Here is a 24,989-nt window from a genome sequence, read left to right on the forward strand (position 1 = left end):
TCAAAATCAATCAGAAAATTATTAAAAATAAACTTACCTTTTTTTCAAATTTAAATATCAAGTATTGGTATATAACAAATTATATGTTTCAAGTCTATGGCTGATTACTTCAAATGGCTAAATTAGTTCAGAATTGTGCTAGCTAATGAAACCATAGTTAAAAGATAGTTTTTATATAAATTTACTTGTTCTGGTTTGTTTCCAGACCACATATTGCATTTCTAACCTCAATGAATGTAATACATGTGCTATTATTGACAAAATAGGCATTAGGCAAAAATAAGGATATGCCATTTCATTCATACAACTCAAATCCTCTCTTTAATTAACTCTCCATCCCCACCAACAAAAACCTTGTTCCTGTCCTGATAGTACCAACTTAAGATTTAACATCACTATGATTAAATCAAAATTACAAATATCCCCATAAAGTTTATCCTCATAAAAATTGGTGAAAAAAGTTTATTTATCAGTGGAGTGCAAACACTTCTCTTGCCTTGTTACTAAAAGCTACCCATCCCCCCAAAAAAATGGACAGGGACCATCTTCTCAAATAGTTACATATTAAATGCTGACTAAATTGAATATCATTATTTTTATGAATATTTTAAAAGTTAACATTTTAAACAATAGCTGTTTCAAATCTGAGTATTTGAAACAATACTTTATGATCTTTGTATATATTATTTTCAAATATCTAAAATAGCTTTGTTTTATGGAATCTTTAAGAATTAAAAGTAAAAAGTGTATTAATTAGTACATCATCTTTCCACATGGACATGGAGGTCTTTGAAATGTGAATACTTATTCCCTCAATCCCACTTTTTCAAGGGAAAGCTTATGAATCAGAAAGAGATGAGAAAAGAAAGGTATTTAAAATTCCACCACTTTAAACAAAATACTTGTGGTTTGCTCAGCTGCAGTGACGTTCACAGAATGAAGAGACAAAAGCATGTCTCACATGGGGGAAAAAAGGTTGAATTAACATTTAAGTTCATGAATTGTTTCTTAAATGAAACAACTCCATGGTATAAAGGCTCATGCCAGCTTTCGATTATTTTGGATGCCAATTTGGGTGTTATATTAATTTTGAAATTACTTTAGTCTGACAAGTATACAATAAGATATAGCTAAATTATTGAATCAGCAAATATTTGAGGCAATGATCCCACAGAATTAAGTAGACCATTTGCTTTGATGTAATTGAAGTTCATGATTCTAATTAAAAACCCTTATTTCATTTACTATGTTCAAACCTGAATTAAGATAGCACCAAAATTTTAGTTACATCTTAGGAAAGCATTGTAACTAAATAGGAGAAGGAAAAGTTGGTGGAAACAAGGAAAAAGAGAAAGGAAATGGAAAACCCCCCAAAATACAATTCAAGCTAACAGCAACTAATTTTCCTCGTACTGTTCGTTTTTATTAAGAGTAAAATAAGCAAAAGTATATGCAAAGGATTGTTCAATGCCTTTTTAAGTAAACAGTTTATCTTTTTGTTTAAATGAAGCATTTAAGTGCTCTAACATTTAGATTTCCAGGGCTTGTTCTACAAGTTTGTATATTTAGTGATTTATCCTTTCATATGACAATTACTACTTGGAGCTGCTGATCATTTATTGCCACCTTGAGTGCAGCCAGAATTAATGCTACGAAGAACTCTAAACATTTTTCTGTGTGGAGAGAAAAACAAAGGTTTTAATTAGAAAGGTGAAAAACTATATTCTAGAATATACCCTGTTCCACATAACACACAATTCTCCATTATTTACTAGTATCATACTAAATTAATAAAAAGACAAATGCCAGTTTACTGAAACTCATAGGCATAATATTTTTTTAAAACTCTCTACCCCAAAAGTGCCAGTCGATTTGGAAGATAAGGCAAGACTAATTCTGCAACAGGCTTACAAAAAAAGTAGTTAGAATCAATTTAATTTTATTGGCTAAGATTAAACTACAAAGAGCACAAAAATCAAATTTGTTTCCATTACAATTATTTTTGCCCTGATTGATAATTTCTAAATTTGCAATTTGAATATTCAAGTGCTTTTATAAAACACTAGATACTTTCCCTTAAAAAAAAAAAAAAAAAAAAAAAAAAAAAACAAGTAGCCTGGGACACTTAAGCAGAATAGTCAAAATAACAATACACTAACAGGAATACATCTTTTCCCCCGTAATCAAAAGAACTTGATGTGTAATGCTAAATAATTTGGTATCTTATAAAGAAGAGAAAGTATGCCTCTACAACATTTTTAATAATGAATGATAAATATAGGACTCTGCTGGCTGCTTCTGTCTATAAGCTTTTGGGGGAAAAAAAAATGCAGAAATCACTGCTGAAAATAAAGCAACAGTGCCACCTACTGACAAAGAAAAACAACAACACTACCTCAAAAAATTATGAGTTATTTAAAATAAAGCTAGTGACTACAAATACTGGCTGAATAATGCTTCTATGATAGGTTATTTTAAAGTGAATTTCTCAATCTTCTACATTCTTCATTGACATGTAGAAAGCAGAACAGTTGAAAACAAATACCTGATGAGTAATATAAAATCAATTTAAAATAGGTTTACTTTTAACAACCCTATTTTCCCAGGCATCACAAAAATGACTAAAAGACTATAGCTTTCATGAACATCTAACATGTTAGAAATTAACAAATATGCGATAAATTCTCTTTCATGTAATGTTGTTTTAGTCATTACTACAAATCTTATACTAGTGTAAACAATTAAGCCATTAAGTTCAAATCTAATATAAAGAGGAAAAAAAAAAAAAAAGCAATTTAAGTCAGTCAAAAGAAATCAGGCAACTGTGGGATTGTGCTGTTTTTTATTGTGTTTTCAATGGAGAAATACATCATCTGTTTACAAAATAGCTCTTGAAAAATACAAGGAGTACAGATACTATAAAACAAAGCAAACTCCAGTCATGAGACACTACATACATCATGCGAAAGCAACAGTCTGATCTCCAGATTATGAAAACTAGAATTAAAAAGTCACTATACAGAAAAATTCCAAGTTTCCTGCTTGGAAAAACTTGGGTGCAGTTACATGAAACGTTTAATAAACTGAATTTTATTTTCCCCAATGTGTAAACAAAATGACAAGACTAAATTTGTGCCTGGCAATTTCGATCTAAACTCCATAGCTACACAAAATACACAGACACCTTGTACGCTTCAACTGTTAGTATAATCATCTTTTCATAGGTGGTAGAAAGGGAGGGCAAGGTGGCTGCACAGGGCAGAAGATAAGGGAAATAGAAATATTGTATACTAGACATCTTAAAGAAATGGTGAAAAGAAAGCCTCAATTACTGCATAGCCTAAGGGGAAAAAGAAACTACACTCCAACTTTATAAAATTAATTTAGAAGGACAGTGGAAGAGTGTAAGTAATTGCAGTTTAACATGAAAAATGCACATGTAATAAGATGGAGCACAATGGGGGATTCATAAAACATGCTAATCAGAAAATATGGGAAGATTTGTTGGTTTTGCTTTTCCCCCCCCCCAGATTAAGAATAAGTAACTAAGTTTAAGCTTGCTATCTACATCTGGTATCCCTCACATTTTTTCTAGATACTGGTATTCTGTTGCAATCAGGAAGGACTTTAAAATTCCTTCTAAAGAAAGGAGCTCCTAAATCTTTTTGATAAGACTGAAGAATAAAACAAAAAGGAGTAAAGAGAGCTGACTAGATGTCAAGTGCTTGCTAGAAATGAGTTTTTTAAAGTATGCTTTTTTTTTCCTATCTAATATTTACGGATAATTTTTGGTGAGCCATCTAAAAATAAAAATTAGTTTTTTAAATTCTTGGAGAAAATAGCTTTGCCTTTATATTCAAAATTGGAAATGTTTTACTTGGCTGCAGCAGGAAATCTATGGAGTGTACATAGAAAACTTTTTATATTAGTGATCAAATGGCCATCCTAAGAGATGTTATGCTTTGCAGGCACCACTTAGTCACCCAAAAGTTTGAAGCATATAAGACCAAAAATTGATGGTTTGTGCCATGTGGCCACAGGATGGTTTGTTTCACATCATGGCTTAAGAAAATACTGGCAATAATTTTTGATGAAATTACTCCTATTGTGTGCATACAAACTGGGGGAAAAAAAAAAAAAAAAAAAAGAACAAAAGCTCTTTTCAAAGAAAAAAGATTGAAGGCAAGGGAGAAGAATGGAGCATTGTTAGCTCAATGGGAAAAAAATATTAGCTTGTTTGATCGCTGATTTGTATGCACTAAAAAATTTTATAAATAAAACCAATATACTACTTCTTAATTATGTCCCATTCAAAACCAACTATTTCCCAATTATTCTTTTAATTTGACATACCCCAAGATTTAACATTTCATTTTCAAGGGTTATGGTTACTTCAATGGGACTGAACTAGATGTAACCATATTATTTGTCTCCAAGTACAATAGTATAACCACTGTACAATGTTATCCAATTTATAGAATGATGAAGAAACTTCAAGAAAAAATAAAAATGCATCAAGCTCAAGATCTAAAAATTAGTTCTACTTTCTAATAAAAAATACATAAAAGTGCATCATCAATATAAGGAATTCTTATGCCAGTTTGTATTGCAAATTTTTCAAACAATGCATCAAACAGAAATCCAATCAGATGTTAAATATGGATACAAATATAACTTGAGGTTCTTTCCTCTTTTTTTCTTTTAAAGGCAGTAATCCTTTGAAATAGTTAATGCAACTGTTGCTAACACATTACTAATAGTACTCCTGGCTTCACATACTAACCTGGACTTCCGATCAAGTGCTGATTAGCCCAGTAAGGGAGGTTCACCAAATAAACCTAAATCCATTTTCAGTCATGTCTAGTCTTGCACCCTCCATTCTCCTTTTTAGCATTAGAAGACAACAGGTTGAGTTGGCAGATATTGTTTATGGACCCCTGAGGTTGTTTTTACCGGTTCAATCTCAGTTTTATTGAATTCTTGATAACAGGAATAGGATTTGCAGGGAGAGCAGGGATATCTGAAAGGTCTGTACTGGATGTTTTCTGAGAAAGAAGGTGAAAATAACAACACTGTTGAAAGCTTTGTAACTTTTCAATGTAACTATCAATTTTTCACTTACTATGAATTGAATGAATGCTGGTTCATCATGGTAAGAATGTATTATAAAACCAAACACTAGACAATCAATCAGAATTATATGCAGAATTAAATATGGACATATCTGGGACATATAGAATTTGAACAATATGTCGATGTAAACAATCTAAAATGAGCACTCTTAAAAAAAGTGAAGTTGACTTCAAAGGAGCATCAAGTTAAAAAAGTCTCACACCAAGTTCAATCAATAATTATAATCTTGAATTTAAAAGAGCTTCCTTTTAAGGGTGAAGATTCATTTCATTTCAATATCCATGTTTCATTATCATAAATCATACATAACAGTAAAACGCTGAATGCCCTGTTTCCTAATCTTGTTCAAGTTTCAAGTAGTTTTGTTTTTTCCCTTCCTACCAATAATTTTTCAAAAAGTTTTTAATCACAATACAGGTTTATTTCTTATTAATAAAAGTGCAGGATCCTCAAAAAAGGTGTTTTTGAATGTCACAAAACAACAGAAATAGTAGATACTAGTAAATATTACATACAATAGACTGCCTTTGTAAACATAAAAAAAAAATTTAACTTTTATAAATCACATAACCAAATATTACTTCTCACCGATAAAAATACCACAAGGGAAAATATAGCTATACTCATTTCTTATTTAATATTTCTCTTCAGTGGCAATAACATTTCCTTAAACAGTAATGCCATGCAGTAACTGACAAAAGTGAAGAAAAGTATTAGGCTAAGTTCTCCTAAGAATCCTAGGAAAAATGCGTAAAGCAAAGTAACTGATTTATTTTCCCTCCATATGCATTTTTTTCTTCTGCATATTTAAAATATGTAATGATAAGGCATTAGGAAGAAAATAAAGTCAAAACAAGAATAGTAAGAGACAGAGAGAGAGAGAGAGAGAGAGAGAGAGAGAGAGAGAGAAAGAGAGAGACCCAACAGATTATACTCTTCCTTGAGAGCAAAAATGTTTTCTATTTTTGTCTTTAATAAATGCTTGCTGGTTTATTAAACAATTTAAAAGGAGTACTGATCAGGTTGTACTGGTTTGCTTTTGAGAGACTTGTCAAATTTACTGAAATCAAACTCTGCATACCTTCTGTGCAAATGAATAGAAATGGTTACGCAAGAAAGTGACATTTTTATGCAATTTAATTTTCACATGTCCACCAGATATAAAATTTCAGAAAAATACTTCCTTTGTAGCAAAGAGTGAGCTGGACATCTTAGTGCTGTTTACAATTCAAAAGAATTAAAGTTAAAATAGCAGTCATTTAAAAAGGGGGGGGAAGAGTTCACCAATCAATGTGCAAAGAGTTATTCATGAAACATACAAGGAAATGCTGCTGGAGGGGACAGTAAAAAAATTAAATTTAAAGATAATTATTTGCATGCTACTCAAGAGCTATCCTTTTTATTTCAATAACTATAATCACAAACACTACACAAATTCATTTCTTACTACAGCATACAAAAAATTTCCTTTCTTGTTTTTACATGTGTATATTTCCATTTTATATACAAGTCTTTCATTTGAAAATTAACACAGAAGGATCCAAGAGTATCTCTGCTACAAAGCAATAATGAACACAGTGAAATACTACTTGGTAAGGAAAAATACTTAAGTTACATTAACAACAAAAAGTCAAACATTCAAAATTACAAAGAATTACATATTTCAAATGAAATTTTAATCTTATCCTTTGTCCTGTAATCCAAAAAATTTTAATATCACAATGGAATCATGACAAGTGAAGATTAAATAACACTTGTTATAATATCAAATAACTACTACTAAAGAGAAGAGTCAGCATCATTACACACTAAAAAAGAAGAGATTGGCCAAATTTGGTCCCTTAATTGTCTTCAGCCTGCACAAAAAACTCATTAGTTGAATAAATCATTTTCACACAACTGATCTCAAAACAATTTCATAAGCACTCTTATTATTCCTGAAGACTTACTCATTTTAGGAACATTAAAAAAAAACAACCCCAACTCTACTTGCTTTAGTACCTGAGCAGCCAACAGAGGAGCCGCTGTCTGAAGAGTTTCAGATTGAGTTGTACTTGTTTCTGTATCAAGTTGTTCCTAAAGAGGGGGAGGGGAGTTATTAATTTTTAAATGAGAGTACCACTGGATTTTTGTAGCTTAATAAAGAGTACCATAAACTAGATAGGTGGGAATCCTATCTAGGATTTCCAATAAGAAGAGAGCTTAAAAAAAAAAAAAAAAAAAAAGACTAAAATCATATAACTAAAAAGCAACGTTTTTATTGTAAGCTAATATTCTGACTCAAATATTTCATTTGTCACTTTCCATCACAACAAAATATCTCAAGATCTTCAATCACCCTCCAACTTGGGTGTGATGAAATAATCCACTATACAAATCAGTACTGATTTTTTTTGTGTGTGTATAATGATTTTTTACACTATAAATGAGTACTGAGAAAATAATTAGCAGAACACAAAATTTAAGTAAACCTAGGTGAGAAAGGGGAAAAAAAATCTAACTTTTGTTGGATTTACACAGAAATTCAAAATTCAGTTGGGATAAAGAAATTAAGATCAAAACCATATCCTATGTACAGGGAAAAGTTAAAACAGTTTTTCAGCAAGGGCTCCATAAAACTGGATTTTCTTTAACTCCCATAATAAAGCGCTAGCAGCAGAAGTGAAGAAAAAAATTGTTAGAATCGACAGAAAGAGAGATTTCACAATCTTCAAGTTTTACAACTAAGCTTAATTATTTGTAATGTAGTGCACTATAGCAAAAGAAATGCACACACACGAACATTTCCATCTCAGCAGCAAACCCAGACAATGTTTTCACTGGACTAAAAGGAACTGCTATTTTGGTTACAAAAAGAAAAAAGGGAGAGAAAAAAAAAAGAAAGTTAATTGTGGAGAGGAGAGATAAGAGTGTGGAATGAAACCCTGTCATCTAGCAAAAATATATTCTACCTCTGTGAGAGTTGGGTAGCACTATTTTACACATGGAGTAAAATAGCATACCTTGATTTCCTGTTTATCATGTTCAATCAAATCAAGACAGTTGGCATCTTCACTTGTCTCATCCTGCTATTTAAAAAACAGAAAAGAAGGAGAAAAGCTTTAATAACAAAAACACAAGTTTAAAATAATCAATTTAATCAAGTTTTTTTTAATTGACTCATAAATTATTTTAAAAGAGAAATTATTACTCTTTCTAAAAGTAAATTCTAAAAATTCTAACAAATTTTATCCACAGGAACTGAATTTTTAAAAAAGTACAAAAAAGAGAATTAGACAAAAAGTCACATCTATTTTATGCATACATTCCAAATGCATAAAGATAACTGCAAAAATAAATCTCATAAGTAATCCATCTGATCAAAAAAAATTAAAAACTCAAAGTTAATTAAACTTTGTTACAAAATACAACAGCTATTGTTAAAAAAAAAAACCAAAAAACCAAAAAACCAAAACAAAATCAAAAACAAAAACAAAAAACACAACTTTCCTCTAAGCAATCCCAAATGATTTAGACCCAATGTTAGTAACTTTTCAGGGGAAAAAAAAAAATTTGTGAACTATTTGTTTCTGGTTTATTTACAAAATAAACTAAGAACTTACACAATGAACATAAGTTGGAGAAAATAAAAGCAACCTCAATTAAATGGGGAGAATCTATTCCTCTCTTTAGAGACTTCAGATTTTTATTTATTAAAAAATGTTATTGTTATATACTCAATAGATGTAAAATTACATAAAACTAAAAAATATTTGAAGGATTTTTTTTTAAATGCAGGTGACTACATTCTTGTATAACACTAAACAAAGAATCTGATTTTACCTGCTTCTCTACCTCTTTCCATCCCCCAGATTTATATCTCCTTTTTTCAAGTAAAGAGTAGCTTTAAAAGATTTAATTTAGATGCTATTCTCAAAAGACCATCAGAAAGACATGATATGCTTGCTAGGGGTGGGAGGGAACAGGACCCTGGCAGCCGCACAGCACAAGGGTGCAATATTGCAAGGGTGAATGCTGAAAACTATCTTTGCATGTATTTTGAAAATTAAAAACAATTTTAAAAAAACTTAAAAAGCATGCCATAAATTATCTCAATTTAGTGTCATGAACAAATTCAAAGGAAATCCTTTGAAAAATAGCAAAGGAAAAGTAAAAAACCTTTTAAAATAAATTTTAAAATCTTAAAATCAATTGCAATAAGGAGAAAATATACATTAAAAAGAAAAAACAAAATTTGGATACAGAGGAACGGTTATTAACTGTGCAACCTTGTCACTGATTCTCTGGGCCTCTATTCATTGAGTTAGAATGAAAGGTTCCTTTTAGCTCCAAAATGCTGAAAATTCTCTTTCAGCATTTGAAGGGAGTCCATATATCATCTAGTCCAACATCCTTAGTTAAAAAATTAGATGTGAAAATGAGACCCAAAGATGGGAAGTGATCACGCAATATCACACAAATAGAATAATAATGATATTTAAGTTTAGATTTTCTATCTCCAAATACATTCTCTTTCTACTAAATAATTCTTTAAAGGAAAAGGAGATGTGGAAGGGTTGCCCATTGAATCTTGGAAAGTCATTCTCCTATTCTAACTTCTCATATCATTAGCGATTGGTTAAGAGGATAAGGTGCTTATTCTATACTACATCTCTAAAACTACTCTGATATAATACTTAAATTTTCTGACCAGTCAAAAAGGGATTCAGAAATTGAGTTAGATGCTTTTTCTTTCAAAAGTTTCACAACAAAGAAAACAGGAATAACTAAGCCAGGGACATAGGTGAGAATTACTATTCTTAGTGGATTTCTGATCATAATAGAAAGAACTACTAAAAAAATTAAATACAAAGATGTAAAATGGAAGCTCCTTCTAGTTTTCCAGGTATTATTTTGTAAAACTTTCCAACTCCTTCTTTTATCAGGTATGTGTACTGAGCACCTACATGAAATACCAAGAGGACACAAGATATCAAATCAAGACTATAATTTCTAAATTACACAATATAGACTAAGAACCAGAATTCAGATCTGTATGTCATTGTTACATTTATGCTGTTTTTAATCTTACCAGACTATAACTCCTCTTCCCGGGCCATCACTCCCCAATATGGGCAGGTCTTCCCCATTAGAATGTAAATTCTTTGAAGGTATAAGTAGTCTTTGTATTTGCATTTCAAGTGCTTAGTACAAATACATAGTGAATTCATTCATTCATTCATGATCATCCGAGAGCTACTATCAGGAATAAGACTTTAAGGAAGAATAAATGGAGGGATGTTCTAAAGCTAGGAGTCTTAGAAGGCTTCTAGGACCTTTCCACATTTCATAAATAGGAAAGTCAAAGACCAATAAGGCTATGTGACTTATCCACAATCACAAAAGTACTAAGAATAAGAGGTGATATTTGAGCCTCTGTCCACTGCTTACAGTCTGTTCTATTTTCACAATATGCTGTAACCCCAAAATATTCCAGATATAACTATTAAAATACCTGGCCATCTAAAAAACTTTCTTCCTCTCACTAAAAGTTACTTTACTATTTCTCCAATACACAAATGGTAACTAGAATTTAGATATAATTTCCAAGGAATTCATAAAAAATATTGATGAACACTTAATAATCTGAATTAAAAAAAAAAATAAATTACCTCTTCTGTTTTGGTTTTCTTGGGACTCTCTTCTTTATGAGGTGAAGATGTCCTTTTGACTCCTGCTATAGAAATAGGTACTTTTGTTGCTGTGTTTCCTGAAGGTCTTGGTGGTTGGTTTACCAGACGTGTTGAGGAAACAACTCTGGAGACCGTAGGCTTTGGTGGTGGAGAAATGGCTGGCTGTGTGGCAGTTTGAGGAATGCTTTCACTTGAAGTACCTACAATGGAAATAAACACATATCCCATATAAAAGTTTCCTGTATCCCTCTGTATTAAATTTAGGAATATTTTACAAGTGAGTAATATAATAGAGTTGGAACTTTTTAAAAAATACTATAGCTATAATCTACTTAAAATCACAATTGAAGTCATAATGTCACCATTTCATATTGAATACTGAGTTTCCTTACCCCCTGAGCTTTCACTGGAATTTACTTGTGGCACAGAAACCTCAGTTGCCTGGATGTTGGTCACAGATGCTGCTGTTACAGCTGGAGCAGGACTGTTTCTGCTAATGCACAAAAAGTAGTATAAGAAAAGTCAATACACATGCACAAGCTATTTTTCAGTGTGGAACCCATTACCTCCAATAATACTTTATATACAAGTTATGGCTTGATTCAGTTAACAAATGTGAACATTGCTCAAAAAAATTAAAATTAATTGATTAAAAGGCTCATAGATTACCTTAACATTTCTTTTCTTTTTTCTTTTTTTTTTTTCATATCTAATAGTTTTTATTTACCAGATATTTGCATGGGTAATTTTACAACATTGACAATTGCCAAACCATTTGTTCCAATTTTTCCCCTCCCCCCCCCACAATGGCAGTTTGACCAATACATGTTAAATATGCTCAACATTTCTTTAACTGGAATTTGGGAATCGGAAAAGGCCAGGTTTTTCAATTATTAAAAATCTCTTTACATCCCAACTCTTTTGCATTCCTCAAACATTTTCCCATATTGTCTAATAATATCTAAGCACATCATATCTGCCATTCAATGATTAAACATGAATACCTGTTACATTTTCCTGTCTTACCCCTGAGAGCTGCCAGAACTATTCAATGGACTGGTCTTCATAGCACTGGTAGGAGAAGGCACAGACATGCTGTTGTCACTATCCATAGACAAGTCTAGGCTACTATCATTTAGAGCTGTCAATCGAACTTCTGATGAATGCTGAAACCAATAAGACAACAAATCACACATCTGTATTTTACCAAAGACACTTAAGAGATGATTAATAAGTGGCATTTCAAACACAGTTATGAATAAAATTTGTGAAAATCATCCAAGTGCATTTTTTTTATCATTTTTATATAATATCAAAATTATAAAATTTATTCAGGAACTTGGAGATTCAATCCAATAATATATTAATAACTGCATTCACAAATATGGAAAGGCTATGTGATTACACATAATTCCAGGTAAATCCTAAGAAGTTATCTGAGAAGTTAAGTGATCTGACCAAGGTGGCATGACTAACAAGTTCACAGAAGCAGAATTTTAACTGTAGTTTTTTTTTTTAATAGCTATCATTTTACTTTATGACTACTATTTAAATTGCTCTAGGAATTGCAAAGAAATAACGAATAAGAAACTTATCAATTAATAAAAATACAGACAACAGAAATTAAGGAATCAAAGCTAAAACTTCAGACAGTAACTTTTATTTTCACATTTTGAAATTTCCACTGATTTAAATGTGAGCCATTTAATGCTATCCTGTTAACGAACAAAGATGAACAGGATACTAGACTAATATTCATTCAGGGTTTTTTTTTCGCCTTAAATTATAAAAAGTTAATAGTGCTCAATGCTTACTACACACATAACAGGATAACATCTAGAGAGACATGGTTCAATTTGTATTCTATAATTTACGTAAAAAGGAGTTTGTATTTCTTTCTTCATAATTATAGATTAAAAAGATAACACAAACCTAAATTAAGATAGGTATCATCTGATAGTAAATCTGTGAAATCAACTCATATCCTGAAAAGAATTAAATTTTAAATGATTTCCTTTTTTTCCTTGCTGATCCAATTGGGGTTAAGTGACTTGCCCAGGATTACACAGCTAGGAAGTGTGTTTGAGAACAGATTTGAACTCAGGTCCTCCTGACTTCTGGGTTGGGGCTCTATCCACTGCACCATCTAGCTGCCCTGAAATGATTAATTTTCAAAACACTGAGCTGTTTTGTTCTAAGGGTGCAGTAGGAGAGATACTTAAGGTTTCCCCCACCTTTCGATAATGGTAATGACCGAGCCATCCCCACTTCCTTAACCATTCTCCCTTATTATTTTAACAGCTTACATATTTTTAAAACTTCTAGTGAACTCTTAACTTGATTATATTCTTAATGAGTTATTATGAATTGATCAATATCAATCTCATACATATAAATTTAAGAATTTGCAAAAATTAGAAGAAAAGAAAAAGAAAGCTAGAATACAGGTAACACCATATATATGTATACATGCATATACACAAATATGTATATACACACATAAATACATATTCTGGTATTGATAAATTTAACTTTTGATATGTATAATAATATATAAATATATATCATATTATGTATAATACATACATTTTATATAATTATACATATATTTTTAAATATACATGTTTAAAAATAAATTTTGTGTTTATCACTGTTCATCACATTAACTATACTATACAGGTAATAATTCATTTCATAAGAGGAACTTTCATTTCTAACATTTTATATTTTGTTGCCATTTAAAGATTTCCTTGAAGTAAACAACCATCAGTTTAAAAATATATCAATCACTTAATAGTTACACAGATTAATTAAACCAAATAAGATTTAACTGGTATTTATAACTAAATCTAAATGACTTAAAAAGTTTTTACTTGGCAGAAAAAATTTTGAATTGCATTATGCTTTACTATGATTTTCATGTTGACACCAATCAAATAACTAAGGTTCTCAAAGATCAACAAATAACTCTCTAGGTTTATATAATTTAGAAAGAAAATTAAAACAGATTGCTACAACAAATTCTGAAACAGAATAAACACATTAACACTTAATACAATGCAACCTAATAGAATATATAAAAATTCTTATGGCTTCTATTTCAGTTATGCACCTCCTATTATATTCATTGAGAATGCTAAATTAAATATTTAATGATGATGAGTTATTAATACTTTTGTTAGTTATTTCTAAATTTACCTTTTTCTTTTTCTGAAGCACGTGATTAGGTAGGAGTTGATGAAGTTGCCTTCTTTTTACATGCATTGCAGCAATTTTCATATCCATCTCAAACATCTTGCTGTTTATTGCTTGCCTATAAACTACAATTAGAAGAAAATTATGATAATATTTAAACAGTTTTCAGAAAATCATTTATTAACCTGAAGGAAATTTTCTTTTCTCCCTTATTTTTTTTTCCTCTAAAATGGTTTTCTAACCTGATTATCACAACTTGCCTAAGATATATAATTGTGTAATATATATTGAGTAACATATCAGGAAACTAGTACTATCCTAATTGAAAAAAGTAAAAGGAAATGGAATTAAAGTTAGAATAATTTCCTAGCTATATGATTTCAATGCAATTCCCTACCCACCTTCTGAGACTCAGTTTCCTCAAGTATAAAACATAGAAATCAATACTTACACAGTAAAATAATTATAGAAAGAAAATATAAATTAAATCATAAATTAGATCATAAAGCATTGTAAAAGAATTACCACGCAAAAAAAAAGGAAAAAGAACCATTCCTTGAGGCTGATGTAATTCAATAAGAATGTTTTATTATGTTTTTCCTTCTTATAAATCCCTCATATAAGTAACAAAAACCATTCAGTCTTATCAAAGCCTGTATTGCCTGATGAAGAGAACTACCCAACATATATGATGTAAATTGTCCATTTCACTAACATTTCTATATCTGAAAGACATGTTCTTTCAGGTCACTGTTAAATCAAATATTTAAGATATGAGATGGTATAGTATCTTCCACTGGGTAAAAATGGTAACTTTGATCCAACACTATGCCTTATGCTATGTTGAAATAGAGTATTTTGTAATGGATAATACATTTTAAAAATTTCATTCTCATATCTTTATTCTGCATATATTTAACCTATATCAGATTGCTTGCTGGGGATGGGTGGGTTGGAACACAAGGTTTTGCAAGGATGAATGTTGAAAATTATTTTTGCATGTATTTGTAAAAATAAAATACTACTAATTTAATTTTATTCTCAAATGAACAAAAAGAAATCAAAGGAACCTTTAGGCAGGAAAAATCATTTCTGTTTGATTTAGAAGACTCAAAAAGGGAATGTATTTATTATGACATGTTTCAAATAAAATTTTTCATTTTTAGATCCCAATTAGGAATTTACAACTTTCTATCTTTTTCAAAAGTTTTGTGTTACAGTTTTCAGTTAAGAGTATAAGCATTACCACTATTAGATGAGGGGAGGAGATTAAATAAGCTTAAGGGGATATCAACACACAAAGAATGTAGTCATTACTATTCACTCATTATTAAGCATATATTATTATTCTAACTCCTTCATAGTCCACTACTTCTCATTATTTTTCTACATATGTATACGAGAGTATAGCAACAAGCATTTAACTATATTTTCTATAGCTACATAAATAAAAGCATTAAATGCTTATCAATATATCCGAATGTAAAAAAGTAGCCTTGTAGTACTGAAAGGTGAATTATTACCTAATAGACAATTCAACATAATAAAAACAGTAGTTAAAAATAGCCAGTCCAATTTACATATCTCTATAACTCTCTCAAAGCTTAAAATTGCTCCATCTCATATTTTTTGAATGAAAGAAAACATCCATTAAATAATAAATTAAAGGTTACAGATGTTAAGACTTATATAAGCTAAAGTAAATTACTATAATGAACAAAAATGATTTAAATAAACCATTTAACCATAAGAGCATTCTATCACTGCAGATCACATCAATTAACAATTCTGTATTAAGTTCTTCCTATTACTGGATTAAATACAAAAAATAAAATAATCTCTATTTCTGATGATTAGAGAAAGACACAAAGACAGTAAGTACAAATAAACACAAGATAAGGAAAAGTTCTAGCAAGTAAGATCTTGAAAGACTTCATTTACACAAAAGATTATTAAGCATGTTTGCATCACAGATCCCTCTTGACAATACACTGAAGTCAATACACCTCTTCTAAAATACATAAGATTAGAAAAGAAAACAAAGTGAAATCATTATCAAGACATTTTAAATGCATAGATAGATCCCAGGTTAAAAACTTCTAATGAAAGAGGTAGATCATAAACCATCTTGAAGAAACAGAAGAATTCTATAAAGCAAAGAGAAAATATAACCTAAGAATATCAAATAGTCAAGTACAAAGAACACAAAGAAGGCCAGTATGGCTAGAATGCACTATGTAAAAGAGCAATATACTAATAATGTGCAATGAGACTGAAAAGATAGTGAAGAATTCACTAAGAGAAAAAAAGAGGGGCACAGATAGATCCTAAAAGGTTGCAAAACAGATAAAACTTCAATTAGAGATTATGCATTAAATAATGAAAGTGTAAAAAACACTAGACAATGGAATCCAGAGACCTGGTTTCTAACACTTACTATCTATCTGTGTGATCATGAAACTCTTTAGAGTTTTTAAGGCTTTTAAGCCTTCAACCATAAAGGACAATCATACTATCTGTTTCACAAGGTCACCTAAAAGCAACTAAAAAATGTGAATTATATAATCAGCATCTGTATTTAGCAAAATTTCAATAAAAAGAACTTGCCAAGAATAAAGATCCTAGAAAAATTTAAAGAAAATTAAAAAGACAAAAATGTAGAATAGTGTGTAAAAAGTATGTAAATAGTGTGTAAAAAAATTAAGGCCACTTTGAGACACAGTCAAAATTGTAGTTAAGAAAGAACCAAAGTAAATTACAAGTCTCATCTTCACCTCTTCTCAGGAGATCTCAGAGTAAAAGATTTCTGCACATTCATTCAAAAATTCTCATTCTCATTCAAATTTTTTTTTATTTTATAGCAATTTTTCTGATTTTATAATTGAAGTCTTAAAGAATATTTGGTTAAAAGTAAAATATTCCTGTATCTTACCCAAAAATTGATAACAACGTATTGTTTTAACAAAAATTAAAAACAAAATGGAAACCCTTTAACTTTAAATTATCAGAGACAATGTAATTTTAATCTTTGTTTTGCTTGGAGCTTCTATATAATACACAAATCTATTTTTATGTCTAAGGGTGAAAGTCAAATTATTCACTAGCCAAGTTTTCAAGTTTCCACTGCGCCACCTAGCTGCCCCAACACAAATGTTTTCTATGTCTAGCATTCTACAATCTACAAAATTGATTTTCCATTATAGACTAACCCAGTAGTGGCCAAGTCTAGTAACTTCCATTATAGACTAACCTAGTAGTGGCCAAGATTTCAAGTTTTGGAGAAACATCCCAGAGTACAAAATTTTAAACCATATTTATAAACCAGGAGTTACTGTTAAATCTTTTTCTTTTGGGGGGAAGGGAAGGAGGGAGAGAAGGCATACAGTAGAGAGAGAAGGAGAAGGAACAGGGACTATTATAAATACCCACTGTCCCTGGAAGGAGAAAAATCCAAGGATTTAGAACTGAAAAGGGACTAAGTCGGGAGTCGGGAGGCATTTAGGGTTAGGGTTAGGGTTAGAGTCGGGAGGGTTAGGGTTAGGGTTAGGGTCGGGTTAGGGTTAGAGTCGGGAGGCATTTAGGGTTAGAGTCGGGAGGCGCATTTAGGGTTAGGGTTAGAGTCGGGAGGGTCGGGAGTCGGGAGGCGGGTTAGGGTTAGAGTTATTATTACCTTCTCCAACTCTCTCATTTTATAGATAAAATAACCCTGATCAACTACACTGCCCACTCTCTGAGAAAGGTTACATCCATTCTGAACCATGATAAAATAATAGATATTCTGGATTTAAATAGTAAGATTGTGCCATTAAAAAAAAAAAAAACAGAAATATCACAGGAAGGACATGAATTCAATGAATTCACAAAAGAATTCACAAAAGATCAGAGACCATTCTGATTACATGAAAACATTTTCACATGAAAAAATACAACTAGGATAAGTGGTCCAGTTAAAATGTTTGTAGTCAAATATCTCTGTTAACAAGCTGCTGTCCAATATATATTGGTAACAAAATATTTAAGTCCAAAAGTCAATCCCAAATAGATAAACTATTATATGAAAGATGATCCAAGACTCTAAAAATAAAAAGAAAAGCCAATCAAACCACCTAAAAAGTTCCACCTCGAACACCAAATTAGCAAAGATTACAAAAGATGGGAACAGTCAAGGTTGTAGGGGCTATGAAAAGACCGACAAACACTAATGCACTGAGTACAGCTATAAAGTGATCCAATTATTACAAAAAGCAATTCTAAATTATATGCTAATGAAATGGTTAAAATGTCCATACCCTTTGACTCCTAAAAACCTATTTCTAGTCTCTCTCTCTCTCTTACTCATTCAAACACACATGCATGCACACATGCATACACAGAGGTTATGTTGAAAAATGTATAAAATATCAAGAAAATAAAGATAAGAATAAGTTTTATTTTTTATTTTTTTAAAAAGCCATTTATACCATGATATAAGTCAACCTGATAATAAATACACACACAAAAAAACCTCCTTCTCAATTTTTTCCTATAAAAATACAATTGACCTATACTTGCTGTAAAGATCAAACCTCCTATGGCAGCTGGTGGATTAGGTGCAACCTCCAATTCCAAGATTCAGAGTAGGAGGCAGGGCAGGAATGCCAAGCTATCCAGATTTCAGTACATTTATTCAGATCACTTCCAGTTCCAAGCAATCCAAATACAAGGGTTCAACTAGATTGTATACAGATGAAATAAATTTTAAGGTCAGTATGTCTGTCCTATGTTTAAAAGTTTCCCTTACAACAAAGTAGATTATATTGACACTGAAGCTAATAGCAGTAATCTAGATTTCCTTATATATTAGATAGTAACTATATCATACCCCTAAAACCTTTAAAAATCAAATCTAAAAACATGTGCTTCACTATCCAAATTTTGTCTTTTTGTTACAGTCCAGAAAACTTTCTGCTCTCCCAAAAAACCATAAAATACATTTCTAGGAGACCATCTTCCTCTTTCTGCCTTTTTGACCCCTTTCCTGAAAATATTCATAATTTGTTGTGTCTCCATTCTACTTATTTTGTTTATAATCTCTAGTATCACTATGTCTGTAAAATAAGAGACAGAAAACCACCCAGACATGCTACAGTGAAAGATCATCCCTCCTCTATGAAAGCATGATGCTTACCTGGCTTACTCAGCTGCCCTGATTTGAAGGAGAAACCTGTGGGCAGTAACTGAAAAACTTAAATCTTACAAATGAAACTAAAATGGTATGCTTCCCTCACTCTCAGATGTTTCTCTTCCTTTGAATCTTCATGTGTTTGCCTCTGATGACTCATCTTAGGTCTTGGACCTTCCTGACCTTCTAGTAATCTATGTGTACCATGAAGGCCTACTGCTTTATGCATTATTGACCTAATTATTTTCTGAAATGTGTACAATCCCAACTGCAAAAACAAACTAGGGTATTTTCACAAATAATACTACCACAAAGATTATACCAAATTCAGTGAGAATACATGCTGATTATCTTAAATTTAATTTTTTTTTTTTTTTTTTATTAAATCAAGGATCTTACCTGTATCTGTGAAAGACTGAATGTCATATGTAAGGTCAACACTGAGGTTTTCAGAGTTTTCTGTTTTTTTAAATACTAATCCAATCACCCACATTGTACGAAATTCTTCCCTGAAAAATATTTCAGTACATAGTAGTCATAAAATTTCTGAAAACCTTTTCAACTTGATCAATCTGGACATTGAAAATTTTTCTAAATTAAATTATACATAGTAAAATAATCTTTATAACAATTTTATCAGATCACATAATTGAATCATCAAGTAAATCTTGAATTACACAATATCCAAATATTTAGAAGTCTTGTCTTAAATACAACCTTTGTTACAAGGGATGGCTCTGTATGTGGGAAAGCAGGGAGGAATATATTCGAAATGAAGGGGTAATGTTAAAGCAAAGGACATCAATAAAAAATAAAATAAATGCAGTCAAAAAGTTAATGTAAAAATTTTTGATTCAGCAATCTCATTTTCTATGTCTTTGATACTATACACATCAACAAGTTCATACTGACACTTGAAAGAGCTAGAAATAAAGCAATATCCTGAATATAAAAAGAAAAAGACTGACTTCAGCCAAAGAAGATCAAACCAAATTCTTTGAAAGGAACTTCTAAGCTTCTAGTTTAAATGACTGATTATAGAACTTACCTGTCTGTATTTGTGAAAGACAGATTTAGAGCTACAAGAGAACATCTAGTGGGACAGTAGAATAGTGGATTTGAACTTGGGTTCAAATCCTTGCTCTGCTCTTAGCAAATTTAGTAAGTTTACTTAACTTTCGTGGGCTTCAGATTCCTCAAGTATAAAAAGAGGCCACTTCTAGGTGATCCGAGTTGCTTTTCAAAATCTAGTTATGTGACTCTATGATCTCTAAGAATTAATTACTGTCTAAAATAAGCACTATGTTTGGACCTAAGTTCAAATTCTGGCCCTATTACCTTATTTAGACAAGTTACTTAAAATTACTGGCCCTTTTCTCTATTACAAAAAGAGACCATTCATGTTTATAGCCACACCCTGTGCTATAATCAGAACTATTACTTCTACCTCAATTACCTATCAATCATTTAGTAAGTACCTACTATATATCACAAAGCCCTGATTATTCTATGTCCTCAAGAAGCTTATATTCAACTGAGGGATACAAAATGCATACATAAAAAGCATATACAATTTGGGAGAAATCCTAGTAGCTATGAAAAAGCTATCAAAAGCTGAAATAGTGTTTGACCTAAATTTTGAAGGAAACTAAAGATTCTATGAAGTGAAAGTCAGTACAAAATAAAAATCTAAAACGGGAAGATAAAATATTATGTATGAATTGAAAGGTCAGTTTGACTAGCCTGAAGAATATGAGCAACGGATGAGGCTGTAAAAGAAGGAATCTAAAATTAATAGAGAAGTTAATAATTGATCCAAGACAGCAAGAAGAAAAGAGAGGGGAAATTGAGTTGCAGAGGATATGACACAGCAAGGCACTAAAGGTTAAAGTAAAGCCTACAATTTAGGAAAATCATTTAAGTGGCTATGTGGAACACAGAGTGGAGTTCAGAGAGCTTTAAAAGGAAACTTAGTCAAAAAGCACCTACAAATAGTCAAAATAAAAGGTGATGGTAGCTGGCTTTAACTGGTATACTGGCTGAATGAGAGAGCAAAGAAGGAAATATGTATAAGATATGTTATGAAGGCAGAACTATCATGTCTTAGGAATTAATTGAATGTGGGAGAATGAGAAAGAGAAGAGGAGGAGAAAGAGAATGAGGACTCAAGAGTATAAATCTGAGTGACTTAAGATAATGGCAGTAAACCTAACAAAAATAGATAAATCTGAAAGAAGGGTGTTTTAGGGGAAAGATGAATTCCATTTTGAATATGCTCAATTTAAGATGTCTACAGGATATCAGATTTGAAAAGTTCAATAGAAAATTAGTGATAGAAAACTGGAGATTTAAAGAGAGAATGAGGTTAGCTATAAAAATCTGAGTGTCAATTGCACAGATAATTGAATCCATGGAAGATGAAGAGATCATTACAAGAGTTTTTGGAAAGTGAAGAGAAAGTGGGACAAAGCTTTGGGGCACACCCACAAGGAGGGGATTAGGCATGTAAGAACCAGGAAATGAAAAAGATACTGGTCAAAGGCAAAAATAGCAGAGGTCAAGAATAAATAAATTAAAGGCCACTGAATTCGCCCAGTAAGAGATTTTAAGAAAAAAATAACTAAACTATATATAACCACTGACACAACAATACCACTTCTAGACATATAACCTCAAGAGGTTAAAGACAGAGAAAAAGGACCTATATGAATAGAAATATTTATACAGTACCCCTTTTTGTAGTAGCAAAGAACTGGAAACAAAGGTGTCCATTAATTGAAAAGTGAATGAACCAGTTGTGATATGTAAATATGATGAAATGTTATCGCACCAAAAGATACAATGGATATGACAAATCCATAGAAACATTGGTACATATGAAATAATGCAGTAAAATAAAGAAAATCAGTATAACAATTTAGAAGACCACAATATGATAAAGAACAAAAACTTTAAAAGATTTGACAACTCTGCTGCAATGTTAAGTCATGACTTAAAAGGAACTTGATGAAGCATGTCTCCTACTTTTAGTCAAAGAGGTAAACTAAAGCAAAATGAGCCATAAAAGTGAAATGAAATGATTCACTTGTCTATACTTACTTGTTATTGAGGAAACCTTCTATGGTGGAAAAGGAAGAGGGAGAGGTTTACTGGGTATTTATTAAAATGCAAAAAAGAATATCGCTAAAACTACATGAAAGAAAATAAAACCTAATTTAGGAGGATATACAACTTTGTAAATTTAAGATACACTTAGACATCTATAACAAAAAAAAAACCTGATTTTCATATACAATCCTCTTATTCTTTGTATATTGAAAAAATAATAAAAAATAAAGATCAGTGGTGGTTTAGAGAGAAGTTTCAGTTGTGTGACAATGTCATTAAATGGAGGCAATGAATTACAGACAGATTTTCTGAGACTTTGGTTGTGAAAGGTAGGAGAGATAAAGGATGACATGGCGTGAAAGAATGAAAGAGTAAACTAAGAGTTTTTCAAGATGGACAGGTCAGCAGGCAGCGGGGAAAAGAACCAGTAGAAACAGATGATGATGAGAAGAAAAATAAGAGAATGAAGATGAGGAGGAGGAAAAACTTCAAAGGGGATAGGAAGAAGAACACATATATAGTAACTGGCTTTGAAAAGAAAAAGGGCCAACTCTTCATCAGAAACTGAGGTAAAGCAGGAGATTGAGAAATGATTTCCAAGTCTTAAGCTGTCAAATACAGAATAAGAGAATTAACAACAAAATGGCCTCTACCTTCTCAAAATGAGATAAGGTTCTCAGCTATAAAAAAGAAGGGATAGAAAGCATAGGAAGGTTCTCAGCTATAAAAGTGAAGGGATAGAAAGCATAGCAGAATTGAGGAGAGCAGAAGGTTGAGAATAGCCAATGTTGGAACTGAGATGTAATAACTAAATTTTATTTATCACTTACTAAGTTTAGACAATATACTAAGAAGCAAACACCTCACAAATACTTCATAACAACTTTGGAAGATACTGATGAGGAAACTGTGACAAAAAAAAGTTAAGTCACTTGCCGAGGTCACATAGTCTGTTGCTTTGCTAAAATGATGTCAAGTTGATAATAGATATAAAACTGTGATGGGCTCAGTGGAAAAAATTTGTATGACTCTGGCATAGATTAGCAGCTCATGAATAGTAATGGAAGATTATGGTGAAAAGTTATCCATGACTGGGGTTTGGCTAAGTATGAGCTACATTAAGACAAGGGGGTAAAGGAATAAAGGATCTAAAAGTACAAAAAAATTAACAGCTGAACTGATTCACAAAGAGGTCAGACTTAGATCGTTTTAGAAAAGTATATAAGGAGTGATGGCCTCGGTTATCATTTAAGGGAATGGTAGTGAGGATTCAGACCAAAAAAAAAAAAAAAAAAAAAAGAGGGCAGTTGAGCAGGCTAAAAGGAATAAGGTATAGATGGAATGAAAAGTTATAGTTGGATACAGAAATTAAGAATCCTTGTTGAAATTTGTGAGTCATGGTAACTACACAATTAGTATCCCCATTCCTGCTGTGGCTGAAATAGAATGGAAAATGGAAAGACTGAGGAACTAAGAGGTCATAATATTTGCGCAAAAAAAAAAAAAAAAACCAACAATGAGTATGTTGAAGTTATCTAATGTAAAGAACAGTGATTAAGGTAGAGGGAAAAAGGGAAAAAAAAAAAAGGAAAATGATCTGGAAATTCTTTAAAAACTACCACTAGGAAATGAACTGGATGATATACTTGCATTGGGTGACCCATAAAGGAGAAGGGAATAAATGTGCCAAGAGGACACAAAAGAAAAGTACAATTAATAGTGAATAGACTGAGTAAGCAAAGTGTCTTCTATAAAAGATCTAGGTTTGTATAAATGATATAAAGAACATAAAGAGATGCCTAAAAGACACAATGAAAGGGGTAGGTGGAGTATATGAAAAGAGTAGGATTTATACTAAAGGGATGGGACAAAAAGAAATAGTGGCAAAGAATAATTTTCATGTGGGCAACCAGGAAGTTTCTGATGTTGAAAAAGTATGTGATGTGATTTTGCTAAGCATAAGCATGTTAGTACAATAGGAGCTCACATTTTCAAAAGTCCTCTGAATAGAGAATATCAGTTCTTTTTCAAGCATTAGAAGAAAGAAGCTTACATTTGATGTTAACAATGCCCTATAAGTGAAATCCTTATGGCAAAAGACCTGGCATCTGAGCTTTTAATTCTAATCTAAGTCATTAAAGTGAGGCCAGTCAAAGACTCTCAAGATTGGAGGAAAGATGGGTAGCTGGGGAATGAGGATCAGACTGGGTGGCAAAAGTATCTGATAAAACAAAGTATGATAGCTAATTCAAGATGCTACAAGTTAAGCATGGGATTTCTTTTGTCTCAGTAATGGTAAGAAAGACAAGTTCCAGCAAGATACAATCCTAGACAAAGCAGCAAACTTCACCAATAATGGCTGACCTATATTACACTTGTAGTGTCACTTCACAATGTGTCTTTACACATTGCCCTATGGTTTCCTTCTGGTCTACTGCAAAAGTCTTTTAATTCATCTCAGTCTATATAACTACTCTTTCTCAATCAAGTCATCAGAAATGTTAAAAAAATTTTTCTAGAAACACAGATTTATTACCCCAATCACGCAAAAAACTTGGCTCCCGATTATTCCTAAGGAAAAGAAATACAAACTCTTTTAGTCTATCATTTTATATATCTTCAACCAACTTTAATTGTTACTGTGGAAAATGACTCCTTTTCATAAACTATTTCCTAACCAAACTACATTATTTACTATTCTCCAAATTATCTCCCACCTT

At 31.4% G+C, this 24,989-nt stretch overlaps 1 protein-coding gene across 13 annotated transcripts in view; it reads right to left on the reverse strand.

Moving 5' to 3' along the window:
* Positions 1 to 1,401: 1,401 nt before the first annotated feature.
* The window catches only part of PAPOLA (poly(A) polymerase alpha), a 68,511-nt gene continuing 44,923 nt past the window's right edge, over positions 1,402 to 24,989 (reverse strand). For 2 of the 13 annotated variants that reach the window (XM_074291347.1, XM_074291355.1), the window contains exons 15-22: positions 19,561 to 19,670; positions 14,004 to 14,125; positions 11,832 to 11,971; positions 11,198 to 11,298; positions 10,785 to 11,005; positions 8,136 to 8,201; positions 7,135 to 7,209; positions 2,826 to 5,045 (exon numbers count right to left, since the gene is read on the reverse strand). In XM_074291347.1, the coding sequence (XP_074147448.1) occupies positions 4,950 to 5,045; positions 7,135 to 7,209; positions 8,136 to 8,201; positions 10,785 to 11,005; positions 11,198 to 11,298; positions 11,832 to 11,971; positions 14,004 to 14,125; positions 19,561 to 19,670 (931 nt within the window). In that variant the 3' untranslated portion in view covers positions 2,826 to 4,949. Of the gene's footprint in view, positions 1,674 to 2,825; positions 5,046 to 7,134; positions 7,210 to 8,135; positions 8,202 to 10,784; positions 11,006 to 11,197; positions 11,299 to 11,831; positions 11,972 to 14,003; positions 14,126 to 19,560; positions 19,671 to 24,989 lie in introns of those variants that run through there. The other 11 variants (XR_012486624.1, XR_012486623.1, XR_012486622.1 and 8 more) reach the window with 11 other exon arrangements.

Source organism: Sminthopsis crassicaudata, chromosome 2 (assembly GCF_048593235.1).
Source record: "Sminthopsis crassicaudata isolate SCR6 chromosome 2, ASM4859323v1, whole genome shotgun sequence".
In the NCBI taxonomy this organism is placed as follows: domain Eukaryota; kingdom Metazoa; phylum Chordata; class Mammalia; order Dasyuromorphia; family Dasyuridae; genus Sminthopsis; species Sminthopsis crassicaudata.